Source organism: Neopelma chrysocephalum, unplaced genomic scaffold (assembly GCF_003984885.1).
Source record: "Neopelma chrysocephalum unplaced genomic scaffold, ASM398488v2 Primary Assembly neopelma1_22, whole genome shotgun sequence".
In the NCBI taxonomy this organism is placed as follows: Eukaryota; Metazoa; Chordata; class Aves; order Passeriformes; family Pipridae; genus Neopelma; species Neopelma chrysocephalum.
Window position 1 is genome coordinate 8,821,406 of NW_020897689.1, and position 16,522 is coordinate 8,837,927.

The 16,522-nt window shown below is 38.2% G+C and overlaps 1 protein-coding gene across 1 annotated transcript in view; it reads right to left on the reverse strand.

Annotated features, from left to right (window-relative positions):
* Nucleotides 1-467: 467 nt before the first annotated feature.
* The window catches only part of KCNB2 (potassium voltage-gated channel subfamily B member 2), a 198,842-nt gene continuing 182,787 nt past the window's right edge, over nt 468-16,522 (reverse strand). The window contains exon 3 of the mRNA XM_027695766.1: nt 468-6,993. Within this exon, the coding sequence (XP_027551567.1) occupies nt 4,831-6,993 (2,163 nt within the window). The 3' untranslated portion in view covers nt 468-4,830. The remainder of the gene's footprint in view (nt 6,994-16,522) is intronic.

Genomic DNA, 16,522 nt, shown 5'->3' on the forward strand with positions numbered 1-16,522 from the left:
CCTTCTGACTGCTCCCAAGAAGAAGAGAAGATTGGTATTTGGATGGCAATGGGAAGAGATCCAAAGAGCAACAAAGATAACAATACATAGTATCTTCTTTTTCAGGAAGGTCTGAAAAATTATTACAGACCAGATGTTCATGTGGCAGGTGAGTGGGTAATAGCATCACTGAAAACCTCAGTAGAGACCTGTTGGTTCTAGGATAAAAATTAAGATGGAGCTGGACTGGAATTAAATCTTTTGCTACTGACATTCTTCCTCGTTAAGTGCGAAAAAGAAGTATTGTATACATGATTTATTATATCTCTTTTTTTACATAGTTTACTAAAATATGCCTTGTTTACTTACAGTTTTCTGCCCTTCTTCCCCCTTTGCTGTGTTTGCATTTCTTGCTCAATCTGTGCTGGCTACTTTGAAAAAAGAGGCATATTGCATTTTTTTGCCTTTAAAATATTTTTTGCATGATCAAAATATTAAACTTTATTTTCTATCCAAGTGATTAAAAAGCTATTTGAATGAAAAAGCCGGTCAGGTAAGCCCTGGATATTTTTACTAGTCTGAATGTATTTGCAATAGAGCTTCAAAAAGACAACTGGTTTTGTACTGGACTGTGGTTTAGAGATGAGGTTGAAGGAGTTCATTAAATAATTTGAAGGTAAACCTTGAAGGAAACAGAAGCTCAGTCAACATGCAGGGGAAGAGGTCTGCTTTTAAAAGAACTTATTTTCCAAGGAATATAAATATGTTGCCAGGTGTTACCTGTTAGGAAATGACTCCAGAATCCAATTGTCAATTTGATTTATGAATGTTATAGGTAAAAATACAACTGTCTGTACAGACTTTGGGTTATGTAATAGTGTGCTAAAAAGCTCTTGAAGTCAGTTGCTCTAGTATTAGATCAGATATCACCTCTCTAAAATGAATAATGTTTGAATTTTGAGACCAATTGTGAAGTGAGGACACAGTGCATTAGATTGCTGCATTAGCACAGAGGCTCCTATGTTCTATACAATGTAGCATTAAAAGGCCTTTTGTGTTTTCATTTAAAAAAGTGTATTTCATATAAATTCTGTAGTGCAAAAACTTCCTACACCATGTTACATTCTTTACATTACACTGTATGCTTCCCCTGTAAACAGCTTTCCTGTAGGAACTTCCTTTGCAGTTTGTGCGATATATTATTGCCCCCATCCCACCCAGATTTGAATTAATGTGACTATTACTCAAAAACTGTTCTAATTACTCTGTGAACATTTTTTAAATAGGTGCATTTGATTTCATCATTGAAAAGGAATTAAAACTTTGATTCAGGATTCTGCAGTTCATAAAAAATATAAAAATAGATTAATTGCAAAACTATGTCCCTGAACATTCTTTATTTTCCAGTGATATGAGGAATCAGACCCCTTTCAGGTGCACAGAGGAGTCACTTCTTCCTAAGACTCCTTAAGTTGTTTTGAAATCACACAGCTGAAATTGGAGACTGACTCCAGAACTCAAACACATTCTCCCCTTACTGTGGTGAATGGGTAATATGTCTGAAATGTCTTCAAAGTTTTAGAAAACCAGAAAAATATACTTGCGTAATTTTGCATAATTTGCTGCATATCAATTCACGATGAATGAAATGTTCCTGGATTGCACTTCTTACACCTGCTGTACTGGATTGAAATCTAGGTCCAGTCCTGCAACTGCTCAAGTAGATGTTTTAATCAGGAATTATGCATGAACTAGGTATCCAGAAAGGGATCCTGTATATGCAGTCAAGACTGGAAAAACTATATGTCGAAAACTGTGCTTCTGGAAATAGTATTCAGCATAGTCAAAAGTATATAATGAAATTATACCAAAAGTACTTCTAAAGCTCAATCATTTTGCCTCCAAGATTTAAAAAAAAAATCATCTGTTAATAAAATGAATTACATTTCTTTTGCTTCAAAATAACTGTGCTTCTCTGAAAACATTTAAAATACAGAGGCCAATAAGGGCCTGGTCTTTCATCTGATTTATATAGTTAAAGCTCCTGTTGATTTTCATCAAGAGGAAGAGAGTTTTGCCATCCTCATTTATATTTCAGTCAGTCCCTTTTTCCACCAGGCTCCCATCAGTTTGAGGGGAAATTCATCTGCACAAGGATTGAGGCCTTAATTTTACCACTTTCGAATTTTTTGTGATTTTAATAGGGCAGAATAAACTTTGCATAAAGTTTAGCTCAGAAGAGCTTAAGGAATCAAATCTGTTCCTGCAATACAATCCCTATGGCTGGACTCCTTCCTTTCCATCAAGTGGCACAGGTCTGAGGGGGCTTTTCCGAAGTGTTAAGGGTCACCTGGGAGAAGAAGGACACAAACCTCAATCTTGCCAGAACACCATCATTGTCTTGAAAGAGAATTTTCTGTGGATCCAGAGTATGGAACCAGGTCCCATTTGGTCTTAATTTGGACTTCAATAGTTCACTAGGATGTAAAGGCAGACTGAACAGGCCCATGTGATTTCATAAAACTGCACATAGAAAATACAAACCAACACTTCAGGCATATAAAAATTGACTGGCATTTGGTTTCAGTCACCGAAAATATCCAGGAACTAAAAAATAAATATAGAAGATTAATGACTATAAAATATCAAGAGCTAAATTTTGGGACAGCGAGACACAACATGATTGAAAAATATTACGCAGAATGCCATATGAATACACAAAACTGAATGCAGCAATAAGTTGCAATGAACTGCAACTAAAGAAAAAATCTATTTTGAGAATTAATGACCAGATAATTTTTGAAAAAACCCTATTATATTCCCAGTTATTCAAATGACTGAAGAGACACTTTAATATTATCTTGTTACAGACATTAGAAAACTTATGGAAATATGGAAAACTTTTTTTTTTAAACCAAATGATAGTGCTGTGGTCATTGTTAGGCCCAGGCACCAGGATCCTTATTTTGGGGCTCTTCAAACTCACCTCTTTTCCATGGGGCTGGCTTGAGTGAGGTCTGTGACATCAGTCCAGCCATTTCAATCAAAGGGCAATGTTGCAAGAAAAATGATTGCTCCTTTACATTAAATGCATTAGGTGCGTGGTTGCTACTTATTTAAGTGACAGAAAATGAGAGATGAGTAAAAATTAACCTAGATCCACTATGGTAAGTAGAAGCCTGGCGTTCCAAACCATGCATTGGTTGGTCTAAAGTGCTTTTAAGGCTTCCTAAGAAAAAAAAGGGGAATATTTTGCAGGATGTGCCTGTGTAACTGCATACATTTGCTTATGATTAGAATTCATGAATTGAATAAGCTTTTTATTATTTTGGGAATTAAAGCAATCTATAAGTTTTTTTTATATTATAGCATAGGAAGTTAAGGATGCTGGATAAAATAAAAAATAGCTTTTTTTCAGACAGATGGGTACTTTGTAATGAAGGCTTTGGTTCAGCATCTTTCTTTTACAAAGCTGGAGAAGTCAGAGAAACCAAAGATGCTTTGGTAGTTGTCAAAAGACTGATTGACATTTCCCTTTATTTAAGTATAGCAGAAAACCTATACTCCGATTTGGAACAACAATGGAAGGATGGGTTGAGGCAAAGTTGGTGAATCAAGTGATATCTTCTGTCAGTTCAAATCACTGAACTCAAAACCACAGACAAGCTTTGGGGTATGGAAGACCTGGGGCAAATCACATATACTTGAAGCCTGTTTGTCTTCAGCTATATGATTCATGACAACAAAAGGTACCACTTCCCCCTACAAAACTTGTCTCTTATGTCCTTACACCATAATGGCTTCAACAACATTGCCATTACTGAAGTATGAGCACTGCACGTAAAACAAAAGGAAAGAGAGCTCAAAGATCATGTAGAAGCAAAAAGTGTTAAATCAAAGGAAAAAAAGTGAATGTGGAAATACCAAATTATATTCCAAGATATTGAAAACTTTTGTATAATATATCTGTATAGCCATTTGGCACTATTTATTGCCACAGAAATAACTATGGTGTGTAAATTTTAAAATGGAACTTTTTCTTCAGTTATGAAATGTTGGCAGTTTTCTATAAAAATATCAAATACTTCAAGTTCTGGTCATTAAATCTTTTCTTTTCCTCAGGATCATTAATTAAACCGACAAATGCAATAACTGAAGTTATGCAAATAAAAAAACTATCATGATTTACAGCACAGATAAACTAAAATACTGTAGTCATTAATTAACAGATATACTCATGAGCTTTTTAACAGAAAGCAAGATACGTGAGATGCTTTAAGTAGAAGTTGCAATTTTGCAACATAAGTCTGTACAAAACCTCCAGGCAGCACGCTGTGAAGGAAGTACCTGTGTCCCAGGAAATGCTTTTTCCATAAATCCTTGTTAACAGTAGCCGTACCCCCAACCCCCAACTATTTACAAATATATGCATTTTGCGAGCTCAAAGCACCTTGTTTCACATCTTTATGAATGCATGCATTGACATTTCATCCTTTCATGTGCAAATTCTAAAATTCATTGTAACCAAGAAAAAAAAAGTTAAAAGAGTTCAAAACCTGTCTACAATCGTAAGTGAAAGGATCAAAAATGTCAGATGTTGCAGAACACTGGCTCCTAACAGAGCTCTCTTTATTTTATTCACCATTCTTGAGTCATTTTTTCTGTTTTTTTTCAGTTTGTTACAAAAAGCAGTCTTTTTTTTTTAAATTAAACAGTACTTAAACTAAACAACTCTTCATGCCATGCAAAAATAACATTTTATGCACTTTTGTTGAGGCTTTCCATGTTTTAGTTAATAGGCATTACTAACAGTGTTTTAAGAAAAGGTATTTTTATTGCTTCTGTAACTAGTCACATGCTAGTTTCACGTGTGGGACAATAACCAGTTTCTCCTGGACTTGAATGAATTTCTGGGGCAAATAAATGGTTTTCCATTTTGTGACCTTCTTGGTTACTGTCTGGCTTTACCTCACCCACAGCATGGTAAATGTCTTGAGTACAGTTGTGGCTCATGCTTTTGGGTGAAGAGCTGACCTGTGGCTCCTCTGTTAAATTGTTGCCATTACTGCGTTTATCCCCACAGCAATTTGTCTTGATATCCTGTTGTTTTTCATGTTTCATACCATGTAACTCCATAAACTCTTCTTCTTCTCCAGTGTCTATTTCAGTGAAGCTCCTTCTCTCTTTTGAAGGAAAAGTGAAAATCTTTTGCTTGGGAAAGAGAGGGGATGATCTTTTAACAGGTCCCTGACAAAGTGCAGATGCATCAGCACCAAGTACAGGTCGTTCACCTTGTGGGGAATTTTCTTCTAGGAGAATGGTGCTGATGTGCTGGGGGGTGGCCTGTGTGAAGTCTGCTCCTGCTGTCACTGGCAGTGGCCTTGCAGTGCTCGGTGGAGTTTGTGGAGCACCACCTCTATTGTCTTTAAAATTAACTTTAAGGGATCTAGATTTTAATGGGTTGCTACCTTTCAGGGAACTTTTGGGGCTTTCCATGGAAGGGTCAAAATGCAAATGACCATGTAAAACAGTTTGGGACCCACTGCCATCACTGATAACAGCTCTGTTGATTGGATTATAGTCAAAGGTGACTTCGGTTGGAGAAAATCCTCTGTCTTTTGCAAATGGTATAAACTGAGAACTCCTTGCTCTTTGGTTTTCTTCCAGGTTAACAGCATCAGTTGGAAATCTCATTTGCAAGTGAGAGCCAGGAAACAGAGAGAGGGGAGACCTCTCTGTTTCTGTGAAGTCAGTTGCACAACTGGCAAAACTGTCGATACTGGATGTGCTTCTCATGTCCATTACGATGTCCGTAGGTCCAGTTGGTAACTGATCTCTCTGACCTGAAACTTCTTCCATTTCTATTTCTTCTTCATACATGGGTGGCTTTGCAGACTGGTCTTGGTAACCAGCATTAAGATTAGGCTGAGACTGAGTTTTAGTAATTTCATTATACAACATCTCCAGTTTTTGGGCACTGAGGTGCTGAGGGCTGGAGGATGCTGCAGCATTGTTTAATTGCTCATGGGAGTCTTGTTGACTAACTTCTTGGTACTTGTTCTCATAAGATTTGTTTGAGCTTGTTTCAGACATTGTCCTCCTAGCCCATTTCCACCGGCTTGGGGAGAGGTGGTTATCATCAGATGTCTCCTTTGGATTGACTGCTTCTCCAAGCTTACCTGAATCTACTGCTACATCTATCATTTCCATACTGCGAGCAAAGGCATCTTTAAGATTCATGGAGACAATACTGCCATTCCTTTTAGCTCGCTCAAGTGCTTCTCTCCTCTTAATTGCCTTCTCCTGTCTTTTCTGCTCCTTATAAAACTCTGAGAAATTGTTCACAATAATTGGTATGGGCAGGGCTATGACCAGCACTCCAGCGATACAGCAAAGTCCTCCAACTATTTTACCTAATAAGGTCTTAGGATAAATGTCACCATATCCTACAGTAGTCATAGTGATTGTTGCCCACCAGAATGATGCAGGGATACTTGTAAATTTTGTAGCATCCTCATCCTTTTCAGCAAAGAATACAAGACTTGAAAATATCATTATTCCCATGGCTAAAAATAATATCAACAAGCCTAATTCATTGTAACTCCGCCTGAGTGTAAAACCTAAAGACTGAAGGCCTGTTGAATGCCTGGCAAGCTTAAGAATCCTTAGGATCCTCATAATACGAAATATCTGAACCACACGTCTGACGTTTTGGAACTGCAGGACACTTTTATTGGACTCCGTGAGGAAAATGGTGACATAGTATGGCAAGATAGCCAGTAAGTCAATGACATTTAATGGGCCTTTGAAGAACTTCCACTTATTTGGTGAGGACAGAAAACGCAAAAGGTACTCCATGGTAAACCAAGCAATACACACAGCTTCAACGTGCGCTAGCTGAGGGTTGTCATTTGGCTGCCCAAATTCATCTATTTCTTGCAGCTCTGGCAATGTGTTAAGAGACAAAGCAATAGTGGACAGTACGATGAACAGAATGGATACAATGGCCAAAATCTGTAAAACAAAATGAACAATATTTTGGTTAGACTGATAGAAATGTACTTGTCAGGGCTTGCTTAAATCCTTTCAAATATGCATGTGTCAAATAAACACAGAATGGTGGAAGGTGCTTTGGCTACTACATTTATTATTTTTTTTTATTGTTTTGAGTTTTGCACAGAGAGAAAACATTAGAATCATCTCAAACATGGTCAAAACCTGATTGCTTTACTGCCTGCAGTAAACCAATTCATTTCAGAAAGCAAGCTATGACTGGTCTTACCATTTTAAAATTACAGTAGGAGGTGATATTTATTATTGCATGTTACCAAGTGAATATATAGTTCCTGCTAATGTGATGAACATTATTAATTTTCTGCATTAATTGTAATTATGTAAAACTTTACACAGTGCAGAGAATTGATTGGGAATGACTGTGTTTAAGCTGTTAATTTAGTACTACATAGTGCACACCTTTCTAAACAAGCATAAATTTACGAGCTGAAAGTCAAAGTTAAGAAGAATAAACAAGAATTATTGTTCAGGAGACTAGTCCTGCCTAATTGTCATATCTAAAAAAATTTCAGATGCTGCAAGAATTGAAGGCATTGGCCCTGAATTAGGTTGAGAGCAAGATGTTAAAAAGAAAGTAGTATGAAGGAGAATTCAGTTTCTCATCATTATTAAAATGTGTAAGTACAAAATTGCTTCCTAGAAATGAAGTTTTGATTTGCCTAAGGATATAGGTTTTCTGATAAATTTTGTTACTTATTTTCATAGAATCATAGAATCCTAGAAACATTAAGGTCAGAAAACATCTCCAAGATCATCAAGTCCAACCTTTGACCAAACACCACCATGCCACTAAGTGCCATGCTAGTAATTTCTTGAACACATCAAGGGATGGTGATTCTCTAGGCAGCCTGTTCCAATGCCTGACAACCCTTTCAGTGAAGAAATTCTTCCTGATGTCCAAGCTGAACCTCCCCTGGCACAGCTTGAGGCCATTTCCTCTTGTCCCATCACTGGTTGCCTGGGAAAAGACTCCAGCCCTCACCTTGCTGCAACCTCCTTGCTGCAACCTCCTCCTCCAACCTACTCCTACAGGTAGCTGTAGAGAGTGATGAGGTCTCCCCTGACTCTCCTTTACTCCAGGTTGAAAAACTCCAGCTTCCTCAGCCACTCCTCATAGGACTTGTGCTCCAGTCTCATCACCAGCTCTGTTGCCCTTCTCTGGACATGCTCCAGCACCTCAACATCTTTCTTGTAGTGAGGGGCCCAGAACAGGACACAGCACTTGAGGTGTGGCCTCACCAGTGCTGAGTACAGGGGGACAATCACTGCCCTTGTCCTTCTGGCCACACTATTTCTGATCCAAGTCATGATACCACTGGCCTTTTGATGACCTGGGCACACTACTGGCTTGTGCTCAAATGGCTGCTAAGCAGCACTCCCATGTCCTTTTCCACTCGGCCACTTTCCAGCCACTGTTCCCCAAGCCTGTAGCACTACATGGGATTCTGGCCAAAGTGTAGGACCTGGCACTTGGCCTTGCTGAACCTCATACAGTTGGCTTCAGCCCATCAATCCAGCCTGTCCAGATCCCTCTGCAGAGCCTTTCTACCCTCCAGCAGATCAACACTCCCATCCAACATAGTGTTGACTGCAAACTTAGGGAGTACTTGATCCCTACGTCCAGATCATTGATGAAGACATTAAACAGGACTGGCCTCAATACTAAGCCTTGGGAAATCCCACTAGTGACAGGATGCCAGCTGGATGTAGCATCCTTCATCACCTCTACCCAGGCCTGGACATCCAACCAGTTCTTAACCCAGCAAAGAGTACACCTGTCCAAGCCATGGGCTGCCACCTTCTCCAGGAGAATGCTGTAGGGGACAGTATCAAAGGCTTTACTGAAGTGCAGGTAGACAACATCCACAGCTTTTCCCTCATCCACTAGCCAGGTCACCCGCTCCTAGAAGGAGATCAACTTGGTCAAACAGGACTTGCCTTCCCTAAACCTCTACTGGCTGGGCCTGATCCCCTGGTTGCCCTGTACATGCCATGTGATCACACTCAAGATGATCTGTTCCATAACCTTCCTGGCACTGAGGTCAGGTTCACAGGCCCATAGTTCCCTGGATCATCTTCTGACCCTTCTTGTAAACAGGTGTCACACTGGATAACCTCCAGCTATCTGTGACCTCCCTGGTTAACCAGGACTGATGATAAAAGATGGAGAGTGGCTTGGCAAGTTCTTCTGCCAGTTCTCTCCCAAGTATCCTCAGGTGCATTCCATCTGGCCCCATAGACTTGTGAGTGACTCAGCAGGTCACTAACTGATTCCTCATAGATTGCAGAGGGTCTATTATTTTCCCTGTCCCTGTCTACCAGGTCAGGGGGCCAGTTGCCCTGAGGATAAATGATCTTTGTTGAAGAATGAGGCAAAGAAGATATTAAGTACATCAACCTTTTCCTCATCCTTGGTGACAATGTTCCCTCCGGCACCCAATAAAGGATGGAGATTTTCCATATCCCTCTTTTTGTTGTTGATGTATTTATAAAAACACTTTTCATTACCTTTCACAGCAATGGCCAGATTGAGTTCTAGCTGAGCCTTCTCCTTTCTAATTTTCTCTCTACATGGCCTAATGACATCTTTGTACTCTTTCTGACTTGCCTGCTTCTTCTTCCAAAGATGATATACTCTCTTTTTTTCCTGAGTTCCTATGAAAGCTCCCTGTTCAGCCAGGGTGGTCTTCTTCCCTGCTAGCTTGTCTTTTGACACATAGGGAGGGCTTGCCCCTATGCCTTTAAGATTTCCTTCTAAAAGTATGTCCAGCCTTCCTGGACCCCATTGTTATTAAGAATGTTTCTGAACTCTCTGAACCAGTGTTCTGAACAGGCCAAAGTCTGCCCTCTGGAAGTCGAAGGTAGAGGTTTTGTTGACCCCTTTCCTTACTTTAAAGCTCAGTTGAAGCTCATTCATAAAAACATTTACTCTCATTTCTCAGAAATGGTACTGTTAAATCCACTTGGTGATGTTCCAACAACACACTAAGTCTGACAAAATTGCTGGAACACTGAAAAAGACTGAAATGCAGCTAAGCAGAATGCAAGCGTGAAGGGTGTATGCAGAGAAATTGGTCACAGTGGTGATAATGGCTACAGAGATGGAAAGGCCACCCCAATGTAGCTTTGAGAAAAATTCCAGTAAACTTGTTTTATCTATGGGTTACTAATCAAAAATTCAGCTCTTTAAGCACAAACTGAAATTGGTCATGGTGTGAGGGTCTGTATTTGGCATGGTCTTGTACTTATGTGCTATCTTTGGCCTTTTCCAGCTACTAATTGTACAGAACAGGTATCACCTTTAATATTCTGAATTATTCCAAACATATTTATTTGTATTTCTCCCTACCAGTGCTACTTCTGTCTCTCTCTCTCTCTTTTTTAAACCATATTTATTGGAGAAAAAAGATCTGTTAATTTCTCCTGCCAAGTGAGTTGTGGACCACCTGTCTTCATTCTTCATATAGCCCATTCAAGGAACATCCTTAGGTTAATCTATCCTATTTAGGACAGCTATACATCCCTTTAAAATTTTGCTACCCATAACAGCAAAAGAAGACAATCTTAGTAAAGAATAAGGGCAATAACACTGCATAACTGGGCAGGACTAATTAATGAAATTTGTGATGTCCTATAGCTAGGACAGAAACAGACAAAGGGCAACACTATAAGAGAGCAATAACTGCCTTTAATATTGTGAAAGGTGCCTTTATCAGATTTCACTGGAATAAAACTACAAGCTTAAATAAGGTATACTAGGTTATCCACGTCACCAAAATCACTGCAAAATAGCTAATGCAGGCTTGAATTCCCTAAAATACTCAATAACGTAATTATATTTTCAGAATTCAAAGAACAAATGAACAAGACAGAGGTCTGAATTGTTGAGCTTGCAGTTTCTGTCAAGCTGATGGAGCCCCACTAGGGCTAGCATCAGAATGTAAATAACAGCATTGGAAAAAGCTGTATAATACCAGGACCCAATTACTTGACATGCACTGTTCATTAAGAAAAGAAAACTGTAAGAACGTATCTGCCCAATTGTCATCAAACTGATTTTAATTAGGATACACTGGCATTTCAGTCTGTCATGAGGAATTTATGACTAAATGTTCACCAGCATACAAAAGATCCTAGAAAAGAGGTGAGTCAGTGAATGCGACATTGCTAAAACTACATGTATTTTATAGGTCTTGAACACAAAACTTTCCTGTTCAGAGTTGCCACCCAGGGTGTTTTATTGAAAACAACCATCTATATGTTTGTTCCAGCCATTCATTCACATGCTCGTAATACACAAGCCTGAAGTCTGCCAGCTATTTTAATAAAAAAATAGCAGTATATTCCAGTCCATGAAGCCTGGAATTTTTAGTGTTTTATCCATTTCATCTATAAGCATGAGTCTGTTCTTGGTGAAAAAAAATTACAGCAAAGTACAGTAGTTTGGTTTCTTCTACTGTAAGAATCTAAAACTTTTATTTGTCTGAGACACTGTTATGTAATTAAAGTTATGCATTTATTCCACATAGAATATGTTTTAATTATTGCAATTGATTAGATTTCACAACACATTAGGCATAAAAATGCCAAGGGAATACCAGGAAGAGCAAGAAAAACTATGAGAAAAAGAAGAAGAAAAAAAGGAACTCCCTATTCCGAGTCTACTATCTACAAAGAAGACTTTGCAGATAGTACTATGCTGGTAAATTATCATAGAAAAGATGTATCTTACATTAACAGAAGCACAGAGTTTATAAGAAAGACCTGTAGCAATCTACTAGACTGGCTATGCTGAAGAGTAAAAAACCACTGCTGACTGAATCTTTCCCAGGAAAATTTACTGTTTTCTAGGCATATTTCTGGAACTGTATTCTGGACTGAAATAACTGGAAAATTTGTGTACTCTGGGTAATTAAACTATGACCAGTTCTCGACATACTATTTTTAACCTGCATTTCAGAATATAAACAATACTCTGTTAAATGACAGATTTTGGCAGCTTATGTTATTTAGCTATGGTACTACAAAAGCACATAAAAATCCAGCCCTTATTAAACTATAAAAATATTTCCTTATAAATGGCAAAATGTTTCTAAAAACATGGATTAATATTTAAAATTTAAATTCCTTTCTTATGGGCTGGATATGAGGCATTTGAACCTGCTGCTGATGCAATGAATAGTAAAATATTCCTTAAATTAATGATGCAGTCTTAACAGGGTCCTCCAGATGCTGCTGTTTCTGATTTCTAGGGGGCAAGGACTGGTATCAATCTCCCAAAAATGTAGTGGTTTCCCAGTATTAAATTGCCACTAAAAAGTGGCTTTTTCCTGTGTACCCATCTCATTGCTCATTATTGCCAGCAGTGTGAGGAATTCTGCATAAAATGGGCATACAACTGAGGCAGAAAACAAAGGTGTAATGGAACAGCCTTCAAATTGCTCCTTGCTGTTCTGCAACAACTGATATGATATACGAAATGATATATGTGAAAAAGCTTCTGACGTAATTGATATGACACTGTTATTGTTATATACAGCAGAGAAAAAGTATGTATTAGGTTCACACTGAAATATAGCTGCTAGTTGAGCCCTACCTAAGAGCCAGTACAGTAAAATTGATTAATATAGGTTTCAATCTGGAATCAGGTAAGATTGTATTAGCAATGGTGTTTCTTTAGTCTTTTTGTTCCAGGGTCAGATCTAGGGTAAGATCTAGACCATTTAAATAACAGACAGCAATACAGTCTCATTACTTTTCAAAGTTTTAGCTTCCATAGGCACTGAAATTCATCAGGCTGTTACATATTCTTATCTTTCTGCATTTAAATGTATGATATTGTCTTCAAATAAAGTGCTCTGGCAGTATCTTTAGTTCCCCCTTTATAAAATCTCAGAAAAAACCTGTAATTGTTCAGCTTTTTAAAGATTTCTGGAGCACTCTATCAGCTTTCTTGGGCACTTAGCTATATATTTTCAGAAGCATCTGCTTTTGGGAAAGAGTTGTCTTGATCTAGATTCAGGCAGATAGATAGCTGGAGCTGGTCTAGGTTCTTCAGATCAACCTGAGAGCTACCAAGTTCTGTAGCCTGCAGGCTGTGCTGTATCTTGCATGAAAGTGTTCTCAGCTTGCAGCACAGAGCTCCCAGCATCAGCCAGACAATCTGCTGACTCATAGCCACACTGGCAAGAGCAGAAGGTCAGATCATGGAGGTTTTCATTTCTCTGAGGGAGTAAGCCCATGAAAGTGGAAGCCATATTGGCAGGCTTGATGAGAAGTTCATAGGAATCAGTTTACATCAGCAGCATCCTTTCCTGTCAGGTGCCTTCAGCTTGTGATATTGAGTTTGCAACTGAATGGAACAGAAAGTTTTGCTCAGTAGGAGCTCTGTCTTGTACATCTGCCTAAATTTGTGTGCATTCTGTTCTTGACATCTGGGACTAATCAAATGAGATGCTCATTGGAGCTGCAAAGACAACACTACAAATTGAGCTGCCTTCCAACTATAAGTATTATCAAATGAGGAATTTCAAGATTAGTCAGGATATCAGTCTGTAGATATTTAGGAGAAGGGGCCATTTTAATTTCCTTCAGTGATGCAAAGGAGAAGCACATTTTTACATTTGTATAAACTGCCTAAGTACAAAGATATTTTACCAGCTAATAATAGCACTCATCAGTACAGTACCATGGCCCTGCCTTCAGCAGCTGACACTGCTGTTCCTTACTAGACACTACAGAAAAAGGTCATGACACAGCATCTCTGTCCCTTGTCTCTTCATGGTCTCCCATCATTCTGTCCCTGGGACTTCCCAGTTACAAGCATCACCTCTTGCTTCTGACCCACGATTCTACAGAGCTTTGCAGAGAGGACTGTGCTCAGCTCACACCTACAATTCTGCTGTCAAAACATCTGCCGACGTGTCACAGATCACATCATGAACAGTCTGACAGACTTAGAAATCTTACTTTGAATCTAAGGTTTCAACAGACCACACTGAAAAAGTTCAACAAAAAGACGTTTTGCTACTGATAACAGGGTATTGCCCTTGCTGGCTCATACTAATTTTTAACATAAGGTACTTGACCAGGAGACATGAAAAAGAAGACAAATAGGGACAAACCTTACTTGGATTTGCTCCAAACTGGAACACAATGGAGTTATGGCAAGCCTTAAGCATGACAATTCTAGCAAATCTTAATAGTCCTGCAACACCAAAAATTATCTATATGTTTACAAATGCTCCTTGTCTTAAGCCACGGAAAAGTTCATTTCCAGTTACTAAAATTAGACCTAGGTAACAATTTAAAATTATCCTGAAACGTTACTTGGAAATAAATAAGACATTGGTCTCCAGTTGAATCAGATACTCTGACCTCTGCCTCCACTTTGTCATTATTAGAGCTGAGTCAGTACTTGCAAGAGTGAAGACAAAATTTCATGATACAGTAAGAAAGAAGTTTATATGATTCTGTCACAAAGTTTCAAAACAGACATCCTGTGTAGTTATCTTACAGAGCCTGCAAATACTCATTATAAGTGGAAAACTCCCACTGTCTGTGCAGATCTGCCCTTTCGCAACTTTCATCTCTTCTTACCTCTCTAAGAATAATCTTTAATTGCAGACTGCTGGCACAGGTCTAATAGCTCCATATATAATAGAGTGTTTAATTTTTGAAAAATAAGAGAGGGGAATAGCAGAATAACATAAATTTATTTCATCTTACAGCTCTATCATAGTTGCCCTTTCAGGAACATATCTGATAATGGCTCTGACAGCATGTCTAATCACTGAACAGCTTCTCTCTGCTACTCTTGATTTCCTTCCTTGATGACGTTATTTAGAATTCTGACCTTTCATTTTCCACTTTTTCCTAGATCATTATTATTAATGTCTTTAAGGACTCAATTTGAATGTTCTTCATTGCTCTTTCAGGGGTATTCATTAAGCCTGACATTAACCTCCATATATGAAGGTTAAGCTCTTAGTGTTGTATTTATCTGGTGCCTAAGCAATACAGTCTTTTATTTTTATCTTTTTGAATTATCATGACTGTCACTTTAAAAGCTTAGTTTAGAAGCTCATTTAGGAGGTTTTTATTGAAGATTTCATGACTAGCTCTATAAACACTCCTATCTTCCACTTTGTGCTGACCTTCCCATTCCATAGACTAATATTTGCCTTAGAAGACCTAGAGTCTCAGAGGGGATAGATCTGCCTAGGAAAGGATCCTTTGTTCTTTGAGATCAGTGAGTATACTTCTGGTTTAAATTAACAGTAATAAAATGCATCTCTCCTGCATTCTGTTACAGGTAAATTACTGGGTTTTGTATTTATGCTATTAGGATAACAAAAATGGAATACAATCCCTCCTGCATTCTGTGGCAGGCCAACTGCGTTTACTTAATGACTTGATTATTGCTTTAGGGAAGGATGACCTTGGGGTTTGTACTACCTAGAATTTCAGCATAAGAATTTAATAAAATGTGGGTTTGAGAATTGGATTATGGCTGAATATGGAGGTGGTTTGGTATAAGGCAGTCCTTAGTGAGTAATATGGAAAATGAGAACTTTGGGAATCGACTGAGTCTGTGAATCTGAACACAGGAACCATTAAAGTCTCTTAGAACACTAGTGGCACATTAGCTACATAGTAGAAAACCAAGTACAACACTGCAAAAATTTGCAGGATGTATTTACTAAATACTGTGACCAAAAAGTGGTCTTGGAGACCAGAGAAATTGCACTATGAACAAGTAATAGGCAATGGATTGCAAGTGTGACTATTAGCTTGATTTTTAGCACAGCCCTGAAGAAACCTGCTTAATTAGTTATGGGCAAAAGTTGAGGAAAATACTGGGGGCAGCTATTAGATTGGTGAAGATGGGAGACCTTAAGTAGTTGCAGATGAAGACAGCCTTCACAATTTGGGAAGAGGCATACGTATTCAATTCAGCATCAGTGGAGACAACCCTGAATACCGAATTAGCGCAAAGCTAATGGGCATTACTATGTTTCTTTTTTAACATATTAAAACCCATATCAAGTCAGCTATAATATTTTTTTATTGTTGTTGAACAGCAAAAGGCTATCTCAGCTGGAGACATGAAACCAATTATTTAATGATAAATAACATACTGTCCCCTAGGACTTAATGTAGAAGAAACAGCAGATCCAGAGTAAATGTAAGTGAATGGGAATTGCTTTATTTTTTTCACTGGGAATTGAATAAGCCCATGAATGTCTGTCATATTATTGGCAGAAGTGGAGCGGGTACCTGCTTGAAATTATGGTGTGACTAGTTTAATCGATTAAATAATTTAATGTAAATGTATCTTACAGTGAAAATAAAAAGTATATCTAACTAATGCTTTCTTTGCTCTATAACAATGAGACAGATTTAAATCTCTCTTACAAATGAACACAAATAATTAATGTCAAGAATAATGTTAAAGGCTTTATTTATA